This window comes from Lissotriton helveticus, chromosome 5_1, assembly GCF_964261635.1.
Source record: "Lissotriton helveticus chromosome 5_1, aLisHel1.1, whole genome shotgun sequence".
In the NCBI taxonomy this organism is placed as follows: domain Eukaryota; kingdom Metazoa; phylum Chordata; class Amphibia; order Caudata; family Salamandridae; genus Lissotriton; species Lissotriton helveticus.
In genome coordinates this window covers 938,568,441-938,591,989 of record NC_136065.1, presented here as the reverse complement: position 1 = coordinate 938,591,989, position 23,549 = coordinate 938,568,441, and the positions used below count along the sequence as shown (strand labels likewise).

General features: G+C 45.9%; 1 protein-coding gene across 7 annotated transcripts in view; it reads right to left on the bottom strand.

The window, feature by feature from the left end:
- The window catches only part of CC2D2B (coiled-coil and C2 domain containing 2B), a 1,917,855-nt gene that overhangs the window by 1,689,020 nt on the left and 205,286 nt on the right, over positions 1-23,549 (bottom strand). For all 7 annotated transcript variants that reach the window (XM_078643430.1, XM_078643434.1, XM_078643435.1 and 4 more), the window contains exon 4: positions 13,843-13,903. In XM_078643430.1, coding sequence (XP_078499556.1) covers positions 13,843-13,903 — 61 coding nt within the window. The remainder of the gene's footprint in view (positions 1-13,842; positions 13,904-23,549) is intronic.

Here is a 23,549-nt window from a genome sequence, read left to right as displayed (position 1 = left end):
TATAATAATAAGAACACATTAGATAACACACACACTTTACAATGTGCCAACAGGCACGGGCAAGATTTACAAGGGATTATGTACAGGACAGGGCCACCTGGACCACTGTCAGGGGTATGCACTTTTTAGAAATAACACTTGTAGGTATAACACTTTAGCACATCAACATATAATGACTGTAACACAGAAATAGAAAATGTAGCATACAACCAGTAACTACTGGTAAAGGGAAAATACCTCCTACGCCACCCTAGTCTCTGTAGGGAAATCACGCAGGGAGCTAGGACCTATGGAAGGAAAACCTATCACCTACTACGCCACCCTAATCTCTGTAGGGAAATCACGCAGGGAGCTAGGACCTATGGAAGGAAAACCTATCACCTCCTACGCCACCCTAGTCTCTGTAGGGAAATCACGCAGGGAGCTAGGACCTATGGAAGGAAAACCTATCACCTCCTACGCCACCCTAGTCTCTGTAGGGAAATCACGCAGGGAGCTAGGACCTTATCATCAGGACCTAGGGAAGGAAAACCTATCACCTAAGCAAGTCACATTTAGCAAAGGCAATCAAACATCAACATTCCTCTAAGCAGGTCACTTTTAGCAAAGGGAAATAAAAGAACAAAGCATTACCTAAGCAGGTCACTTTTAGCAAAGGTAATGACACAAACAATCCTCTAAGCAGGTCACTTTTAGCAAAGGGGATAAACACATAAAGAATTACCTAAGCAGGTCACTTTTAGCAAAGGTAATAATAAACAAGAATTGCACATGTAACATTAAAACACATTCAGAGGTGCAGGTAGAACATTTGCGCACAAATCAAATAAGCAGTAATCATAAATTGCGCAGGGTGCACATGGCACAACACTAGAAAGGTCCCTCAGGCCAACTGGCCTCGAAAGGGGCTGAATGCCCTGAGTCTCAAAGTCAGGGGTCTGCGCAGGCAGCACAGAACACAAAGCCTAAACGTAGCAACTGTCCACTAAGTGCTGGACAGTTGTAAATATGCACTGGGCCAACGTTGGAGCCAGGAGGGCTCAAGGACCAAATGGGCAAGGAGCCTCTCAGGGGCTCACCAAGCAAAATGTGCCAATAGAGCTCAGCGCTCTAAATAATGAATATGCCCCCAGAGCCTCTCTCAGGGCTCTAAACGATGTGGGCAATGAAGAGCCTTTCTGGGGCTCATAAACAAATAGGGCACGAGAGCCTCTCAGGGCTCAAGGAACAAAGGATGGCCCCTCTAGTTGGAGTCCCTCACGGGGGACTCAGGAATCAGTAATGCCCCCAGGAGCCTCGGGGCTCCAAACAGTTACAAGCGCTAGGTCGCGCTATGGGGGAGGGGCGGACACCGGCAATGTGTCCCGCGGCCCCTCTCCCTCCTTTCAGGCACTCACCGGGTGTCTCGCTGCTGGAGCAGCGCGGGGCTCCTCACCTCACTCGGGAGCCTCGCAGACACGGGAGCAGACGTCCTCGGTCTCCCGCCTGGCCTCGTCTCCTTTCCCTCCGCCTGACTTCCGCCGGGGCCGCCAATGGCAGCGCGGCCCTGGGGGTCAGGAGGCGGGACTTCCGGGTCGCTCTAGGCAGCGGCCCGGCAACAGCTTTCAGGGCTCCCGGGCTGCGGCGGTGAACACGGGACAATGCCGGGTGGGCACCGGCTCGTAAACAAATAAATACCACGGGGCAATGCCGGGTGGCACCGGCCTTCAATTAATAAGATAAAGCGAGGTGGCACTCGCTACGCCAATAAATCGGCGAAATCGGCAATTCAGCTGCAATGCCGGGTGGGCACCGGCAAGGTCAATAAAGCGCTCCCAAGCGCTCAGGGGCACAGGAGAGGCGCGCTCAGCGCTTAGGAAGACAAGCAAAGCGCTATTGAGCGCTGGGGCATAAGGAAAGCGCTCCTAGCGCTACAAATCAAAATCAGGGTGCCTCCAGGCACAGGAAAGCTCCAGCAGGGTCTGGAAGCAGGCAGAGGGGCAAGGCAGGGCCAGAGCCAGCACACTGGGTCTCCAGGCAGGGAGACAAGCCAAGTGGCGGTCCTCTTGGCCCCTGCAGCAGCAACAGCCCCCTCTGGCAAGATCCTAGGCAGAACCAAGAACAACTTCTGTGGGGACACAGCCCCATATTTATACAGGGAATTCCTTTGTTAGGAGGTGCAGGGTGGGGGGAAACCAGTTGCAGCTGGCTTGGGAGTACCCTTGATGGCCCAACCACCCCTTTCATTCACTGGGGAGGCTAGGGTCATTAGACAAACCACAGGGGGGCGGAGCCAGCATTGTGTGGGGAAAACCCAGCCCATCCAGGACACAGATCTACTCCTCCCACACATCACTCATGCTGATCTCACACTCACCACCGGGCAGACCCATCCAGACTTCCTGGAGCCTGGCATGCCAGCCAGCTCCAGCCAATCACGCTCCACTATCCTCACTGCACACATACATCAATGTCCAGAAGTAGCACTTCCCTTCTAGACACATACAAGCCGCACATACCATTGCGCAGCATTCATTCTCACGAGTTCATACATACTAAACTCGAGCCTGCACTCCCCACACATCAGGAACTACCAGGGCACACACATTCCCCATGCATTCCTATGGGAGGGCAGGCCAGCCATACTACACGCACGCACTTTCATTCTGGGACACAGGGAAAAAGTGCGCCAAGACCCAAAAATCACTACACAGGGTCATAAATAAAGGCAAAAAGATTAGGGGTGAACCTGCCCTAAGGCCCAAGTCTAACACCGACCAAAATGGGTTAGTGCCAAACCGCAATACTTCTCACAACCTTCGTAGGCTATTCCACGTCCAGGATATGACACGTGAACAGTTCCCGAATGCAGCTTGCCTCATCTTAGACCTCGAGAAGGCGTTCAATACCCTCCTGTGGCCATATCTGTTTGAAGTCCTCGCGAGAAACGATTTTGGCCCACGCCTGACCGCTTACACCAGGCTCCTCTACTCGCAACTCAAGTCCAGAGTCCGGATAGGTACCTACATTTCCCCTGAATTCACCGTGAACAGAGGGACTAGACAAGGATGCCCGTTGTCACCCCTCTTGTTCGCACTGGCAGTCGAACCCCTAGCGATACGCCTACGACGAGAGGGCGAGGGCTGGGGTATTCCTCTAGCACACACGTGGCACTGTGTATCTCTGTACGCAGATGACCTCTTAATCTATGTTAGAGACGCCACGAGTGACTTCACATGCATCTGGAAAACGCTGGAAGAGTTCGCGAACGTGTCGGGCCTTAGGGTCAACTGGGGGAAATCCTCCATATACCCACTGAGCCCCCATATGGCCCCCTTCGTAGCCCGAGTGGGCGTCCAATCACTCGCATGGAATGCTGAGGCCCCCCGTTACCTGGGAGTCCGGTTGTATCACACCCCGGAGGACATGTACGCAGGAAATCACCGCAAAACTCTAGCTGGCCTACGATCAGCGGTTGGCTTCTGGAAGACACTCCCACTGGCGCCTATAGGCCGAGTGGCCCTAGCAAAAATGGTTATGGTCCCCCGACTGTTGTATAACTTCGTGAACCTCCCAGTGATCCCACCACGGTCGTTCTTCTGAGAACTAAACACTCTCCTGATAGAACTGATATGGGGAGGGGGCAGTCGACGAGTGGCGCTATCAACGCTCTACCTGCCTACCACGGAGGGGGGACTGGGTGCGCCGGCCTTTGAAGCATACTTCCTAGCAGCCCAGCTCCAGTGGCTATCCTACTGGACGGCGGGACGTCACACAGGGGAAACCATCACAGCTAATGGTCCCATGTCGCAGGCCGCGATCGTCCGACTTCTACTGCCGGGCACTAAACCCTTACGGACTCGGCCCATGCAAGTATCCATTGCCCGTGCTTGTATGATGCGCATCCACCGCATGTCCAAAACGCAGCCACCATATTCGCCCCTGCTGCCGCTAGTGGGCTTCCCTCGCAAAGATGCGTATTACTCCCCGGGCACACTTCGAGTCTGGACAGAGTTGTCAGTCACGGAGATCGAATTCTTTTTCGAAGACGGACAGTTAAAAACGTTTGCGCAGATGATGGACCAATATGACCTCCCCCCCGGGCAGTTCTTGCTCCATAGGCAATTACTGGACAGCAGTCGCACACACTGGAACCCAGATACCGGTGAACCCACGACACATCCAGTGATTCACGCGATCATACACATGGGTGTAGGGAGACACCTGGTAACATGGCTCTACAGAGCGGTGCGCTCGTTACTCCTCCCATCTCTTCAATCTCTACGCCAGAAGTGGGAGACGGACTTCGGCAGGGTGGTCCACGATGGGGAATGGAGCACAGCCCTGGAATTTCCGAAAAAAGTCTCCAGAAACGCTAGGTTCCGTAATATACAATTCAACATCCTCCATAGAGCCTATCTCACACCGGGCCGCCTCCAGCGGTTCTATCCGGACACCCACTTCGAATGTCCTCGCTGTCGAACCCCGGGAGCGGATTTCAGACATATGTTCTGGGATTGCCTCACGCTCCGCCGTTTCTGGGACACAGTCCACCGAACCCTAGAAGAGGTCACGGCCATTGCAACCATGAACACGTGGGAGGCGTGCGCACTCGGAATTTTCCGTAGACAGAAAGCAGAGAAAACACAATACCGATTCTTATCACTAGCCATCCTCCTGGCGAAGCGGGGAATCGCCATGCACTGGAGAGCCCCCACGGGACCGCCAGAGGCAGCGTGGATTGGCGCGGTAAATAAATGGGGTAAGGCAGAGGAGGAGATACTCCGGGAAGAGGAGGTACGTGGCCATCGCAAGCATCCCATATCCCTGGAGTGGACTCAGCTACTGTATAAATTCACACAGACGACGCGCCCTCAAGAGTCACCCACCCCCTCGCAATCCCAAACACGACCGGCCACACCAACCCCCACACCTCCATGAATATGCCACACATACTGCACAAACCTCGTGAGTGGCCGCACCCCGCGGCCCCCCAACATCCGAACACATACCAACCACGCCCGCCACATGCTTACGCCAGACGACCAAGGAGCACTGCCACTGTGCTCCGATAAGGTGACCCAGACCCCTCCCTCCCGCCTTTCCCGAACTTTCTCCCTCATCTCATGTTATTCAGTTCACCCCTCAGTTCCTGGGTAGGTTAGGAAGCTTGACTTTGACAGGGTGCTACCTTTGCACATGGCTCACTGCCCAGACCCACAGATAACGACGCCACGATACCACATGTCATCACGGGTCAAACCCACACAATCGGTGCCTCCAGAACCACCCCCACAGTGACCGTCATATCACGAGCTCACCCCCTCACTGATACCGTTTGACAGATTTGCATGAACAGGACGGCTCCCCACCTGGGGAGTACACGCACTCTAGTGGGAGGCCGTGTGGTACACGCTACTGAGCGCACGGATACTGGCGATCGACAGACGACAGACCCCGAACTGAGAGGAACCGCAAAGTGACTATTTCTAAAACAATTTTTTTATGATCCCATTTTGCAATGCTCTTCTACCTTTTTTGATTATCGTCATATTGTTTATGTAATGCAACCTAAAACCCAATAAACAAATTCAAACAAAAAAATCTTTGATACATACCATCAGTGCAATGTAACCAGGAGATTATTCATTATTGTACATGCGTTATATATTGTTGCAATGTTGATAACTTGTATGCTCACACAGGTGAATTAATGTTAATACCCGTGAATATTATCACTACTCGCAACTTTCTTATAGGCACCTACCATGGTTTTTAATTTTGTTTACGATTTCGATTCACCAGTTCAAGATGGCGCCCGCACTCGGGACCATCAAAATACTCCTTTGTTTCTTTCCACCATTCACGTATTACCCGTCGCTTGAAAACGCCCACGATGTACACTGCCCACATCTTTGCCAAACCTTGAGCATGTCGCGCTTGAACACCGCGAAGCACCACTATCCATTTCCAGTAAGTACCTCTTTAGGGGGGACCAGCGTTACTAACCCCGGTACGGCATCGGATTAACATTTCCGTATGCTTATGTTTTTTTTACAGGTTCGTCTGGAATTCTGTATCACCGCGTGAGTGCATTTACGTTTTTTGATTACAGGCACTACGTGTTCCCTTAACGCCATAGACCTAACAGCACTTCACTTAGAAGCATTAGACACGTTCACTATACAGAGAGGTATGACTGTTTCACCCATTCACTAATCCTGACTAATCATCACTTTGAATAGTTTTCACGCATTGCATGACAATATTCGTCTGAGAGAGAGCACATGTTCTGCCCTTGAGATCGCACGAACTAACACATGCGATATGCACGCTAGCTTACATTTTACAGAATCACCCACAGCACGTAGTATGACAGTGACAGTAACAATGTCAAGCATGGATTCTTAGATAATATGGACAGAGATAGTTTATTGACACATATACTTTCTTTATTTTTAGAATAACCCCTGACGAAGGGCGAAGTTTACGCCCGAAATGCATTGGGAACAAAAGTTACGGTGATTTAAACACTTGAGAGAATGTACTGGAAAATTTGTACAATGAATACCAAAGACATTTTGATCATGAAGAGAATGATCTGAAAGAAAAATAAGAAAAAGCATCATTGGTTTCCGAATACAATTTATTTGTTTTTACTTTATGAATTGGACTAAAAACCTACGGGCTTTCATACAGCTGTGCACCGAGGAGCAAACCCAAACATTGGGGTTGCTTTGTAATAGACCCTGGAACCGCCACAGAGGGGATATTTGTGTACCACCGAGGACTGTTCATTTTGATGTGCCTCCTTCACCATAATGTCCCCTATTATGTTTTTTCAAATTTCCCTGAAGTGCTTTCGAGCGTATGATGTCTCCTCTGTATTGTAATTTTGCAGACTTTTTGTTTAATAAAAAGAATTTATAAAAAAAAAAAGGTTTTAGTGAGTGATTAGTGCTAATAGATTCTGGGCAGGGGTTTCACTTTTCACTTCTCATGATTATCAAAGGAGATTCCATGAAGGAGAAGCTCCCTTTCTCTAGGAAATTAGCCAGAACCTCTATAGTTGCGCTAACAATACCTTGGTCAAGACATCATGTTAGCACCTGGATGGCCGTATACCTATGTGTTGGTTGATTCCACTGTCCGGGTCATGGTCTATTTTTTAAAGAGAGCTCTTTTGATAGTAGAAAGCTTTGAAGCTGGATCCATATTGGTTATCATCCATTTATTAAGGTTGCTGGGTGAAAATTATCAGCAACAGATTAGGAAACCGAAAGCTGAACTAAGACAGGCAATGACTGTTGAAATTGAGGGACTGGTCACTGCATATGAAACGTGGTCTTTGTCAGCGTAACTTGGTTGGCAAGCACTAGACACGGGGTGATGAAGCTGCACTGGAGCAAGCAAATACTAAATCAGCATAGGAGGTTCAAGGATTGGAGCAGCCCTAGCTTTCACTTTTTTTGCACTAAGCATATTTAAAAATGAATCAGAGGTGATGACAACAATAAGACAAAGCCGGCACTTGAGTCCTGGAAGCAGCGCATGAATTCTACTGCCAACTGCTTCTAGTCTGCAGGCTCAGCTGACTCTCACTGGTCTGCCACAGGCATGGAATCCACTACCCTAAAGTGGGATAGCTAGGGAAGACTCCAACAGATATTGAGTAAGTCCGAAAACCTGTACTGGTAGAGGATTCTGAAAGCCCTGTAAATGCAACAGGGAAACATGTGCCAACTTTTGTTCCACATGTTCCACAATTTCTCAATTGGTGGGGAGGATTTGAGATCACATTCTCCTTTGTGTGGTGTGCCTCCAGTGTTACTTCCACCTCCCATCAAAAATGCTGCAAATAAGGGTCCAGAGTTTTAAGAACAGCAGGGGGCAGTTCCTCCTGGTACCTTCATTTTACTATTGCCTCCTGTATTTCAGGAGAGACAATAATGTGCTAGAAAAGTGGAGAAGGCCAGCCTGTTCCGCTATTTGGTGCATACCCCTGTCAGCATCCACTTGCACAGGGTTAGAGATGTCCACACCCTCAGGGTGGAAGAAGAAGAAGCTGGGGGAGGCAGGTAATGTACCTGACTTATCAAGCTGGAACTGCAACAGAGAAATACTCTATACCCCAGTGTAAATCTCCAGAGTTCACAGGAACAAACTGAGACCTGGTCCTCTGACCCATGCCCCGGAGTGGAGGCTTTCTCAGTCTCTTAGTGCAATAGGCCATAAGCACCCCAACCAGAAGAACATACTACTTATATTCCCCAATACAATAGAAAATGTAGTCCTCCATGCTATGTTAGGAACCAAGCTTGACTCAACGGTGCAAAAGATGAGCAGTCACAGGTGAAAGTTTGGTATCCTAATGGCCCTCAGTTCCCAGTTGCTAAACGCTCTTTCATTAGACTGCTGCAACTTAAATAAGTTGAGAAAAACAGTCTTTCGACCAGGCAGCTTTTCCATTCCTGGGGTTACTTGCACCACTTGCGTAGGCTTGGAGAGATTGACTCCGTGTAGGAGAGGCAGGGTTTCTGGATACATGCTTTGCTACCTCTTCCCAAAGCATCTCCTGTTTGATTGGTGCACCTTTACTCACTTCCCAAGTAGACAAACGGTGACAGACAAAATTAGCCTGGCTTAAAACCACAGTATTGTGGCATAAGTTACCCGTGTCGAAGGAGAACAATAAAGGAGGGAGCAAATAAACACAAAACGAAAAATATTGAAAAGATCAAGCATATTTGTGGTATATCCCACCCTTAGGAATTTAATGAGCACAAGAGAAGCAGGTTCCAATACAAAACTTTGGTAAGCAAATAGAACTGAAAAGGTTCAAACACACATGCGGGGAAAGGGCGTGCCTTGTATGACATACACATACAGTTGTGGTACTGGTACACAAAGCTCTGAATCAACAACAATATATGCTACTCATATGCAGTTTCTAGTCTCACTAATAGGTGGTTGTCGGGAATAACCATCTTTTGCATGATATTTCCCCAGATTTTTCCATTCACTACCCTATTTTTGCTGAACATGTGTTGACGGCATTAAGACTCTGCACACTTTACTCCTGCTAACCAGAGGTAAACAGCTTATGTCCCTCCTTCCAAACATGGTAAAATTGGTATACACCTAATTTGCACATTTAATTTTCTTATATGTCACTAGTAAATGGCATTACATGTACCCAGGGCCGGTAAATGAAATGCTACAAGTGGGCTGAAGTACACATTGTGCCTCCCATTAAAGCAGCACCTTAAGAAATGCTCCAGGCCAGCCACTGCAGTCTGAAGTGCAGTTGTAAACTGCCATTTCGACCTAGCAAAATAAACCATTTGCCAGGCCTAAAATGCCCTATTTAATACTTCGAAATCACCCCTGAGGTTGGTCTTACAATCTCAAAGGGCAAGGTGCATGGTATTTTCTTACATTTTACATGGCCTGGCATTGAAAAATGTCCAAAGTCATTTTGAACTGCAGCAAGGCTACTTCTCCCATAGACTAACACTGGGTTACCTCATGACATTTAATAAGTGATAACTTCAATAAGGGATTCGCTAGAGAAATACTTGGTCCACTCGTGTGATTCGGAATTTAAGGTCCTCTTTAATGGTAAGGTTGGATTTTAAATTAAATGTCCCACTTTTAGAAAGTTTTTATTTTTCTACCTAAACCAAATGTGCCTTTCTGCCAGTGTCCAGGGTCACATGACTGTTAACAGCTCTCTTGGGGTGTGATGTGTATTTCTTCTAAACAGGGGACAGAAGGACCTTGAATGTGGGGAAGGGTGTTCTTCTGAGCAGAATGGCATGGGGACTGTACTCAGCCCTTCCTGGTCTTCAAAGATTAGCCGGAGGGCTGTACCCAGCCCCTTCCTGACTTCTGAAGATGCCTGCCCTGTCACTGGCAAATACAGCCCACAGCTGGGTCTATCTGCCATTTCTTTCGCTAGCCAGACTGATACCAGGGAAGAGGGGAGAACTGACCAGAATCAGTTTAGGGGTATACAAAGTGAGTGTCCACCACATACAGGCTGGCACTGGATATAAAGTGTTCCCCTTAGAACTTCTCATCAGAACTCCTTAACTTGTGGAGACTCAAAGGAAGGAGTATTCTGCTGTCTGAAGCCTGAAGGAAGACTGGACCTACTTTCCTTTAACCCAGGACCCCAGAAGTGACTCCAAGTGCCAGTTTGCTGACCTCCTGTTTGAGCTACATGGACACAACAAGCTTCTAGAGGCCTTGCCCTGCAACTGCCTAGCTGACCATTACCAACCGGACCTGCCTAAACCCTGCTGCTGGCCTCTGCCGGAGTTATTCCGGACCCCAAGAGATGCCCTCAGGTCCAGGACTCTTGGCTGATGAAAGCACTCCTCCATCTCTGAAACAGCAAGAACTGGGCTCCAGGCTGAAAACCAGAGGTTCTGGGCTCTTTGGTAGAAAAGAACCGTCTGCCAGGTTCCCTGCATACGCAAGTAGACTTCACCAAGGGCATCGCAGGACATGCATCAGATTGCTGGTGAGGACTTCCTGAATACAGATCCTGGGCTTCCCCACCCAGAGCTCTAAACATCGACAACAACTGCCTGGGGCCGGACTGGGAACTCAAAGTAGCCATGGCAAATGTTGACAAACCAGCCCCCATAGGTTGTGTAGCGAGCAAGCCAGGCACTGCAAAGAGGGTTTGGGGGGTGCTACCCCCAGGAAAATTTGGGTAAAAAAAGAAAACATTATGCATTCTACAATGCATTTTTCATTATATATTCAATTGTATTAGCTTTTAAAGCATATTTAATGATAAGCTTACAATGCTCCAGGATAAGACAATCTTTATTAGGGCCCTTCAATGATTCCCTCACTATCACCCTCCAACAGTGCCCCTCATCTCGCCATAGTTGCTCTCTCATGCATTTCACTTGTTTTATAGTGTTTCTCATATGAGATCATGGCGTTGGAGCACTTTACATCACACACACATAGAGACAATGAAAAATACATGTGTAAGTCAGTGTATAGAAAATGTTACATAAGACCAAGGGCACTACAGGTGTAGGCATTTTTGGGGCTGGAGAAGCACAAATACAGGTTTCAAAGCGTAACACAGTGGTTAGGGATGATTCATTTACTAATAAGAATTTATTTCTACCCAACAAACCCTTTTTAGCAATGATAGGAAAATGAAACACTAGAAAACACATAACTTTCTAACCTGTACCATGCAGTTTGCGTGCATCTCTTTGATGGCAGTTCATAGCTCACTGCGCTAGATTACTATTGAAACTTATGAACTGCACAGTAACAAAAGGATCTTTGTGACAAAAGCAGTAACCCACAAAGCTAGCACCTAAAATACATTTATGTGAAATGCGTGGTACGCATTCCTTGCAGCAGGCATATTAGCCCTCTGTGCTACCTTAGATGGGTTAAAAATGCCATTAGACAAAACTCCAGCTCACTCCAGCAGGAGGAATAATCACTAGAGATATCTTGACATTATCATTGTTGCGTGATATATAAAGAACTCTGCAGAAAGTGCTTTTAACACTATACCATATTTCAAAACCCAGGGAGACTGGAAATGAAAGTGAGTTCCGTGTGGATTATGCTGGTATGATGATTTTGTTACTGGTGACCAACAGTGCAGCACTGCAAAACCGGCCCCCAGTGACAAAACCGGCCTCCCACCCTTCCAGCCTCCTGTGGAAACACCTGATCACCGGTCCGGGCAGTCCAGCCCTGCAACTGTCACGCATTTTTCGCCAACATGACGTAACGATCGCTGTCCAGTTCTGTGCTCTGACAATGACCTCACTGCCAACAAGATGTTCTGACCAAGGCCTGGACCTCCAGCAACCACCATCCATGAGCCCCTCTCTATATCAAGCCTGTAGCCCGGCCACTGATGACCTTGTGAATGAGTGCGTGTCGCGTGAAACTGGACTAAGTCAGACGGTAAACCTTCCACAGGGATGAAGCTGGTCCCTGTATTTGACCCACGCACCATCACAGTTTGGCTTAACTATTGACTTTAATTGGGGGATGTCTCTCTATGGAACAACCCCCCCCCCCCCCACCCCCCACCCCCCAACCAGTGTATCTGGGATACAGAGCAGATTACATAGTGGCTAGAAGACAAACAGGCAGCGGTCAGAATCTCCGGCCCGCCCCATCGTACACCACACTTCCCAGTCTCCTATCTATGTCTTTATAATATTGCGCAACTTAGACCCATCTGCATGGTCAGTTGGTTAATAGCTGTTTTTGCTTTCATTGTTTCATATAAACTGAGTGACATTTTCATGAAGGCCCCCTTTCTATACCTAGAAGTGTATTATTCTCTAGTTATGTTTTAAGCAATGTAGTATAGTGCTATAGCACCATGGGAGTCACTAAACGCACGAGTCTCTGAGTTCATCTTACCAGCTTGATAATTAGGAGTTGGAGTGGATTCATGATACGAGCTGAGGACGTGCATCTGTATATGGTAATATTATGCAGTACTTTAAACTGTGTTTTATGTAATATCCTATGGAACTAGCAATACAGTGGATGGGATATCCGTCACATTTGTGACAGAGTATCCCATCGGCCAAGATCGTAATCAGGCTCCTTGTGTATTATTGGGGCTATTTCTACTGGAAACTTTAAAAAAATCCTATCCCTGGTTTTACTAATTGGATTTTTGTTGTTTTGGTGTAATTTTATCTATCAAAATGTACTCTATTTTTGTAAATTGGTTTAGCAATTTCTTGTGTAGCGTCTTCACCTTATTGCTGTTTGAGTACTGCATAAACACTAAGTTAAGCCTGACTGCTTTTGTGCAGAGCTACCAGAGGTTAATGTGGTGACTTTAGTGGTTCAACCTGACAAGGATTGGGTTTGTTAATTGAGTGGAGCACTCTACCCTCAATTAATAACCCAATGTCTTACAGTGCCGTGGCGCTCACAAACTGAGAGTAAAAATACAACACGTAAGAGTCTATGTGTGTCCCGACATATAAGTGAAATTGAAAAAATAAGTGAAATGTAACACCCTTTGTGTACATGCCAGCTCTGTGTGATAGTGCGCCTTCTCAATACATGGAGAACACCCACATAGCGCTCTCTTCTTCATAAACAGGTGATGTTTATTCTGACTTTAGTGAAGAGGATAAGAGAGCCCATCCGACAACGTCCAGAGCTCCCGCCTCTCGATCACCAGCGAGAATCAGAACCGCAATAGGCACACATACATGAGACAACAGTGCCAAGTTTAATTAAAGATGCAAACCATGAAAACAAATGTGAAAATAACTATGAGATATAGCATCTCCTATACAACAATCTGAAAGCTTAAGGAGCGCTCTCTTGGGAGAATAGTTCAGTGTAGTTCGCCCAGGCGCTGTTATCAAACAAAAGCAAGAGGGATTATTGAGATAAGTGAGAATTCAGGCCGTTTTGTCACAGTGAGGAATAGTTGGATTTCAACTAAATATATGAGCTACAGCAACTAAATTTGGACTTCTGCTCCAATCCTGGCCTCAGATAACATTTACAATCAACTTAACATGCGGCCCCTTCTGTGATAGCGCCAAAAGCCCTCTACTGCATGGTTAGTTTTAATCCACAGGAAATGTTTTACATTTTTTACATTGTTCCTATTTAAATGAAAAGGTTTTGTCATAAGCAATGCAATTCCCTGGAGTTTAGCTTTCAGTAATGGTCGCCTCGGGCAGATGTAAGGGAAGTTTGTGAGGGATCTATTCTTTTTTGGTATCGAGGAATAATAGTTCATTAGACAAGTTGATGATTCCGCGAAGATGTAGTCTTGCGATTATATAACAGTATTTACAATGACTCTTAGAGAGCACGTACCTTTTCCGTGGTTCGCTTCTAGTTCATGCATACATGTAACTTTCTCATCAGCATCAGAAAGCTAGGGGGAAAACAGATTATATTTTAGGATTTAGTCAAAACAAATCTCAAACAAAACATCAAAGTAAGAGTTCTGGGTGGGTTGAATTTCTTTACAAACAGACGGTACTAATTTGGAATTTAGATGTCATGTAGAAGTAGAAATGTGAAGCCGCACAACCACACCCTGAAGAGTGAAAATGCGCGTGTTGTTTAAATTGATAGTTTCATTTATGGACAAAGGAACACATTTTCTACGTTTTTGAACTTTATACCTTGCAAACCTCACTGATTTTCACATTAAACCACTGATATTGACAAGAAGCAACCAGTACATCACTTTTTTTGTATTCCATTAAAGGTAGATCACTAACGGTCTACAAGATGGCTAAACGAAATGATGAACGGACTTTGAGAGATACTCGGTAGCATAGACTGGATCAAGAAATAAATATAAAACAATGCCTGCTAAAGAAAGTTTGAGCTTTCATTTACACAAATAATAATATTATTGTGATGTACCATTGCAGGCAGAAAGCAATATAATATCAGGCACACAAGCTGAACATCTCAAGAGGATTCTGACAAGCCAGGAACAAAGACAACCTTATGCAAGAAGTTCTGATTTGCAAAAACAATACAGTTGCCCCCACAGTTTGAAACTCATACTCTTGCTCACGTCCGATGAATGCTGAAACAACACCTTCTCAGATGCCTAGTTTAGGAAAGTACCTTTTTTTATGTGATTACCCCTACCACACTGAAAGGAGGAGGCGCTGATGTCGAGCATTAACTGCGAGGAGCTGTTGACAGTGATGCATCATCATCGATCCGTTGGATTGTAGGCGATGCATTGCTTTTAATTCTCGCAGTAGGGCAATGCGTTATCGTTGAACTGTCGGCGATGAAGGAAATGTGTCATCGTCAAGCCACGCAGCCATCGCTGTGGTGTCCTCGAAGCAGCGCTGCATCGGCATCAAGCAGAATGCATTGATTCTGACCAGTGCAAAGTAGGCCCTGAGTGGATTTTGATGCTGAACCACAGGACAACCCACTTCCAAAGGCCCAGGACTGGAGTAGCACCACTTAGCAGGTTAGGACTTACAGTTGAAACAGAGGGTAGATGAAGATCGTCGCGGGAGGCCAAGAACCAACCATGCCGCAGGGTTCTGAAGAACTTGGAGTCTATTCAGGTGATGTTCGTTTATAGAAAGTAAAAGCGCATTCCCATAGTCCATTCTATTTATGAGTAGACCCTGTACTAATGGTTTCCTGGCCTCAACAGGGATCCACCTGAAAATCTTCCTCAAACTGCGCATTAGCCCAAAGCAGGTACCCATGATATGATTAATTTGGTTTTCCATGGACAATTTATTATCCATGTAAAAACCCAAATTTCGGAATGACTCCTTGGGTGTTGGACAGCTGCCTAATTCGATTGGCCACCAATCTTGGGTCCAATGTTCTGCTGCTTTGCCAAAAAGCAGAATTTCTGATTTGCTACCATTTAACTGCAAATGGTTAGCATTTATCCATGGAATTCAAAAGAAGGAGGTACCCCTGAGGTATATGACAGGGAAGGGGGTTAGCATCAGCAAAACAAGAATCCCTGTTAAAAACGTAATAGGCTGGAGTGGCCAAACAAAGAACAATAAAAAAAGGGGAGTAGGAGATATGTGGGTAGATCTCCCTATTATCTTTAACTAATAAAAACCTATTCAAGCAAGGCAAAAAATGGACAATCACACAAAGTCATATAAAAGTATACTCAATAAGCCAATGTTGGTCAATTGCAAAAATAGTTGTTAAATGTATTCCCTCCCAACATGGGTTACATTCTAAAACATAATAAAAACATTAAGATTTAAAAACCACCAGCGGTGGTGAGGCAGTGAATATGTATTCAGTCAAAAAGTGAACAAAAACAGTCGACGCGGCGTTTCGGTGTTTTCTAAATCTTCACACCTTCTTCAGGACTTTCGCAACAATTTGATTATAATGTGAAAAAAGGATTTAATTTTCCTTCCATACAGATTTGTATTTCACGTGTTATTGATCTTTCGCAGGCTTAACTGTCAATTGAATAAAGCCTCTGTGTGCACGGAGGGGCCACCGTCAATAGCAGGGTAGGGTCCTCTTTTTCATTGGACCTGTTTATGTTCTTAGGTAGATCTTGTAGATGTGGTACTACTTCAAATCGCCATGAGGACGGAAGCACGGAGGAGCAGGGAGGCCGCATTTTAAACTGAAGATCTCTTCATCATATTAAGAAGGTGAAAATCTGGATAAAGAGGTTGTTTCCCATTAAACCACATCTACAAGATCTACCTAAGAACATAAACAGGTCCAATGAAAAAGAGGACCCTACCCTGCTATTGACGGTGGCCCCTCCGTGCACACAGAGGCTTTATTCAATTGACAGTTAAGCCTGCGAAAGATCAATAACACGTGAAATACAAATCTGTATGGAAGGAAAATTAAATCCTTTTTTCACATTATAATCAGATATTAAGTCAAATTGTTGCGAAAGTCCTGAAGAAGGTGTGAAGATTTAGAAAACACCGAAACGCCGCGTCGACTGTTTTTGTTCACTTTTTGACTGAATACATATTCACTGCCTCACCACCGCTGGTGGTTTTTAAATCTTAATGTTTTTATTATGTTTTAGAATGTAACCCATGTTGGGAGGGAATAAATTTAACAACTATTTTTGCAATTGACCAACATTGGCTTATTGAGTATACTTTTATATGACTTTGTGTGATTGTCCATTTTTTGCCTTGCTTGAATAGGTTTTTATTAGTTAAAGATAATAGGGAGATCTACCCACATATCTCCTACCCCCCTTTTTTTATTGTTCTTTGTTTGGCCACTCCAGCCTATTATGTTTTTAACAGGGATTCTTGTTTTGCTGTAGCATTTATCCATGACTCAACATGGATCAAGCAGTTTTTGAAACGTTGTTTTGTTTCATTTAAATCTGGGCCCAATGTGATTAAGATCTGGGTATCATCGGCATAGGACAAAACATCAAAGCCATAGGCCCTAATCACTTTAGCCAGTGGTGTCATATAGACCGAGCCCTGTGGCACGCCCATTCTAACAGATCTTTTTTCTGCCGTATTTTTGTCAATCTGGACAGCAGTACACCGATCAGATAAATAGCTGGAAAACCATTTTAGGGCATTTCCTCTGACACCAATCACCAATCTCCCACAGCCGTTGTATTAAGACGCGATGGGAGATGGTGTCAAAGGCCGCAGACAGGTCGAGCAGGACTAGGATAGTTGATTGGTGATTATCTAATGCCAGTCAGATATTATCAACAACCTCGACCAACGCTGTTTCCGTGCTGTGGGATGCCCTAAAGCCAGACTGTGACGGGTCTAGGAGTCCATTGTTTTCAAGATGACTCACAAGCTGTGTGTTGGCGAAGGATTCCAGCATTTTTCCAAAATACGGAAGTAATGAAATAGGTCGATAATTTAACAAGATGTTGGGGTCGGCTGTGGGCTTTTTTAAGATTGGTCTAATTGTTGCCGCTTTCCATATGTTGGGGAAGTCTGCATCTAAAAATGATTTATTGAAAAGACTAGTCAGATGTTCTACTAGCGCAGGGGCAAGTATAGAAAAGATTTTAGGGGAAATCTGATCAGAAGGTGATCCAGACTTTATTTTCAGACCAATTGAAATGGTTGTATCACAATCGAATTTTAAAAATTCGCTTATTACATGTGGTGGGTCAGGTGTCAAATTTACCAAAGCTTCGGACTGCCCTATATTTCGATTGGGAGGAAAAGAGTGATGAATGGCCGTTATTTTATTATCCTCCAAAAATTTTGAGAGAGCATTGGTCCATTCTTGAGAATTAGGTATTTCCGACATACTTCTGGAGATAGTAAATTCTTTTAGGATTTGAAAAATTTCTTTAGATGAATTTTCCGCTTTATTTATCCATTCAGTTAGAAATACTCTTTTTGTCACTTTTATGTCATGCATATAGCTGGAATGCAATAGTTTATATTTTTCCCGGTCAGCCTGATCTTTGCTCTTCCGCTTTTTTTTTCAGCGGTTCTGCATAGAGATTTCGTGTTTTTTAATTGATCTGTAAACCAAGGGGCCGTTCTAATCTTACACTTAACTTTACTCAATAGGGCAATTTTATCCAAAGCTATCTCTATGGCATTTTCAAATTGTAGTGCTGCTGTACTTGCGCTAATGACCGGTGTGAGTTCATCTAAATAAAAAATTTCTAAAAATGAAGGTACTGTAATTTTTTTCAAAGGCCTACGTAGTATCTGTTCATTTTCCAATGCCATCTTTGCAGTAGTCATGGGGAGAGAGAATTTTAGTAAATAATGATCTGTCCAGAGTAATGGAATATCAGCAACAATTGGAACATCTGATGAATTTGAGAAGAGAAGATCTAACGTGTGACCGGCCCCATGTGTGGGGCCAATCACCTTCTGAACAAGGCCCAAGGTATTCATATTAGTAATTAGCTTTCCAGTATCTAAATTAGATTGTATGTCCGCATGATGGTTAAAATCACCTATCAAAAGGAATTTATCAGCATCCAGGACATGTGGTGCAATAATCTCAAGTAACTTGTTTGCAAATTCTCCTTTAACACCAGGGGGGCGATATATTAAAGCTCCTTTCCAGACATTATTTTCTGATCCCTCAATCTTAAACACAATAATTTCTATGTAATTAGAAATAAAGTTTTCCAGGCTGACAACATTTACATTTTCAGTAGTTGCGATTAAAAGTCCTCCCCCTCTGGTATTATTTTATACTCAGGCGGGAAAGCAATGTTTACATCTGGAGTGGCAATTTCTTGCAGCCAGGTCTCTGTAACAAAGCAGATATCTGGAGCTTCAGAGTCAAGTAGACTCCAGATTTCTAAAACAAGCTTTGGGACTGAGCGGGCGTTGAAATATATGGCCTTGAGTTGTACGACGGGTTTATCCACAGGTCCAGATGTGTACTGATGTGGTGGGATCAGAAGTCCAGTTCTTATACCTAGTGGTGCCTTTGAAGTGAGGGCGACTTCAAAGAGGGGCTTTGAAGTGCAAACATGGCCTCCCTTTCCTGCCCTGGCTCCAGACACACTACAGGGGGTTCTTTGTATGGAGACAGGCACAGACCTATTCAGGTGCAAGCGTAAGCTCCTCTCGCCATCCTGCCCTAGATAACCAATCAAGATGTTAGTGGCCCATCAGGATGCAAATGGCCCATCAGCAACACCTAAGCTCCATTTGTTTGTGATTGTCTAGAGGGAATGAACAAAGCCTAGCTGTCACCCATCCCAGACGTGTATTGGAGATAGGCAGAAGCACACAGGGCTAAGGAGCAGAAAAATGGAAACTTTCTAAAAGTGGGATTTTTTAAGTAGTAATCATAAATCCAACTTTACCATTAAAGAGGATTTATCATCACAAGTCCATTGGTACCACAAATGACTGTTCCACTCCTTCTCAATCAGGAATTACACTTAACAGATGTATTAAGGAATCCCTAATGTTAACCTATGAGAGGGGTAGGCCTCACAGTAGTGAAAAACAAATTTTTACATTTTTCACTACCAAGACACGTAAAACTAAACATCATATGTTCTGCCTTCTACTTACACAGCACCCTGCCCTAGGGGCTCCCTAGGGCCAACCTTAGGGATGACCTATATGTAATAAAAGGGGACATTAAGGCTTGGCAAGGTGTTTTAAATGGCAAGTCGACATGCCAGTCAAACTGCACAAACAGATTCTGCAGCGGCAGGCCAGAGACATGTTTAAAGAGCAACTCAAATAGGTGGCACCAACAGTGCTGCAGGCCCTCTAGTAGCATTTAATTTACAGGCCCTGGACACATATAGTGCACTTTACTAGAGACTTACAATTAAATTAAATATGCCAATTGTAGATATGCCAATGTTATCATGTTTAAGGGAGTGAGCACATGCACTTTAGCCCTGGTTAGCAGTGGTAAAGTGGCCAGACTCCTATGGTCAACATAAATAGATCAACAAAAAATATGACACAATGTTTGGGAGAAGACCACTCTAAGGCTGACAGGCGTAACACGTCTATCCCCCAGCTGAAATTGGGGAGAGCTACCCAACCTCTTGGGAGATCTTATCACTAAGGCGGAAAAACCTAGAGAGACCTTCAGCACTGACGTGGCCTAACCTAGGTCTGGGTTCCACCATAAAGTCCATTCCCTATAAGAAGATGGACAATTCAACAACTTTGGATTCTCACCCCTCATTTGTAATAGCCACCTGAGGGGCCTATGCCCTGTCTGTATCCAAAAGTGAGTCCCAAACAGGTATGGTCTCAACTTCTTCAGTGCCCAGACCACAGCAAAGGCTTCCTGCTCAATAGCACACCACCTCTGTTCCTGGGGTAGCAACCTCATGGAGATAAAAGCTATAAGTTGAGCCAGGCCCTCCTCATTAAGGTGGGACAGCATTGCCCCTATACCATGCTCTGAGGCATCAGCTTGAACTATGAACTCCTTGGGAACGTCAGGGGTTCTTTGGCACAGGGGTTGTGCACATGGCTTACTTTAGGGAGTCAAATTCTTTCTGGCATGCCCCTGTCCCGATCACATTTCTGGGTTGTTTCTTTAATGTTAGTTCAGTCAAGGGGGCAACAATGGTGACATACACTTTGACAGACCATCTGTAGTATCCAGTGATGCCTAAGAAGGCTCTCACCTTTGTCTGAGTCTTTGGGGGCTTCTAGGCCATAATGGTTTCTATCTTGACCAGGAGGGGTTGCACCTTACCCACATCCACCGGATGTCCCAAATACACCACAGTTCCCTGCCCTATCTGGATCTTTCTGGCCTTGATAGTCAGGCCTGCATTTCTCACGGCCTGAAGCACTTCCTGGAGGTGGAAAAGGTGGTCCTTCCAGCTGCTGCTGAGGACAGCTATGTCATACAGATATGCAGCGCTGAAGGCCTCCATCCCAGCCAAGGCTTGTTTTACCAACCTCTGGAAGGTAGCAGGGGTGTTCTTGAGCCCAAAGGGCATTACCCTAAACTGGTAGTACCTCTCTGTGGTGGAAACGGCTGCAGTCAGACACCACTTCTTTAGGGTAATCCACTGAGGTAAAAATCCCCATCAAGGCCCTAGCCAATGCGGGTGCAGTAGTAGTCCTCAGAGATATGGCCTCTGACTACCTAGTGGTATGGTCCACCAGAACAAAATGTACCTGTAACCAGAAGTGGTCTAGGGATCCATGCACTGGCCCATTAGGCTCACTGTGCAAAGGTTGTCCTCCCAGTAAATACGGTGACTACCAGAGGCATCACCTGCTGCCTGGGTTTCGGCTTGTCGTCTCATGCCCTCCAAGACTGGGTACTTCCTCTGTGCCTTACAGAAGTACTCCCTGGTGGGTCCTCCTCCTACCTGCCATTCAGCAAGATCCGGTAGGTCACCAAGGGATACAGTGCCCTCTCCACTGGTCTCCTGGGTGGCCTCCTTGGGTGCCTCATCCCCCGCAGTTGGAAAGCACTCAGGGGAGGGCTTTCCAGCCCCACAACCCTTCCTTTTTTACACAGCTATCTGGGCCTTTTTTCCAAGCTTCTGACCTTTTTGACTCCCTTTCCAGGCAACCATGCACCTGGTGGTAGCACAAGCCCACTCAGGTACACCCAACATTTCTAAGTGAGACCTGAGCTCCACTTCCTTCCAGGTAGCGTGCTCTAGGTCATTCCCTAGCAAATAGTCCACAGGCATGGCAGGGCTCACAGCTAAGACATGATACCCCTCCCACTCAAATGGAAAAAGGGCTACTAGGTAGGGACCCTCATGGTTGTCTGCTACCACAACCTGGTGGAATACATTGGTAAAATCTGCTCTGGGGGCAGCAAATGACTCCTTATCATAGTCAAACTGGCACAAGTGTCCCATAGAGCCTCCACACCTTGCCCATTGATGGTAACCCATTGCCTATACTTGGTAGTATTGGATGGCACATGGGTCTTTGAGACCATCTCTGTGTCACCCAGGGACACTAGGTTCACCCCGCTAGTCCCCCCTCCCCCACTAACTGGGACAAACTCCTCCTCAAGCACTACACTCACTACCCCTATTGTTGTACCTCCAGTGGGAGGCTTTGCACTCTTAGTGCATTTAGGATCTTCTTTTACATGTCGTACTCTAACAACTCATAGCACATGGGGGTTTGTATGGACTCTAGTCAGGCAAGCTTTTTTTCTGGTGACCAGATTGGGTATGGGAGAACTGTTTTGGAAGTCTTGAGAGATCTCCTTCTTTCATCACCCCCTCCTTCTGGTGTGAACCTTGACCATTCTTTTAGGAGTTCCTCCCTCAAGATACCTTCTTAGACACTCTTGATCTGACCCCAAGGTCTGCCTCCTCAGCAACCTTCCTGGGTCATCCAGCTTGCTGTCCACTAGGTGCTGGTGCAACTCTAGAAAACAAATATCCAACAGGTGTTCTCTCAAAATGAGATTGTAAAGCCCAGTGGAATCACTTACCTTGCTGCCCCTCAACCAGCCTTTCAATATCTTGCTGGAGAAGTCCAATATGTCCACCCAGGACTGTGTAGGGAGTTTGTGGCTACCCCTGAATTTCTGGTTGTGACTTTCAGATGTCAACCCAAATTTCTTGACTAAAATGGCCTTCATGGGGGTGTACTGTGTTTTGTCTTCAACTTCTAGTTTCAAGGGTGCGTCCCTCCCCACTGTGGGCATGTTCCTCCATGAGCAACCCCCCCAGTACCCTTCGGGAACCCTATGCACCCTTAGAGCCGCCTCATAAGCTGAGAAGCATTTGTCAATATTAACTCCCACCACATAGTTGGGCACCAAATCTCTTGGTATGCGAACCCTTGCCTCCCCATGGGACACTGCATGCATGTTGCAACCCCAGATGCTAGTCTCCACTGGTTTGGCTTGGATATCCAGCTAATTAGGCTTGAGCGCATGCTCCAACATGTTTTCCTCCATCCTAACTTGGCTAGTTCCAATCTAAGTTTATCCTCTTTCCTGTCCTCCAACTCCTGTGGGGGACATGCATCTGGCAGAAACTCTGCTTCGTGCTCCACCCTGAACATCAGGAGCATTCATGTCTTCAGCTGGGACAGAAGAGAAATCTCCTTGGACCCCCAGATCTGGCCCTGGATTCACCTCTCCTTATCCTCAGACAGTGCGCCTTCTTACTCAATGTCATCAACCTCCTCCTCTCCTGAGGTAGCCTGCCACCTTCCTACCTTCTCAAAGGCCCTGAGGGCTATCTGCAAATCCACTTTGGTAGTCTTCTTGTCTGCCTTCAGCCCAAACTGAGTGCAAAGCTTCAGCAGCTCAGACCTGCCAAGGGTATTCAGATTGTGGGCATCCGTGATGCAACAGTCAAAGCTTTAGAACAATTAAATTTGGGAAAGAGGGGAAAAGCCAATTAAAAACTAAGAAAGATAAAAAAGAGTTGTAATGAGCTTAAAAAAATTTGGAAGGTAGCGTACACCACTGTAAGGTACTGCACAAAAACAAGTCCTATCCTCAGCGCTGATCACCAATATTAGAAAATTGTTCTCTAGTTGACAGAAGTATGCACCCTGTCCAAGTAGGGGCCACAATCCTAGTCAAGTAAGTCAGATACACCATAACCAACAAAGGGAGGGTGCACCCAAATGAAC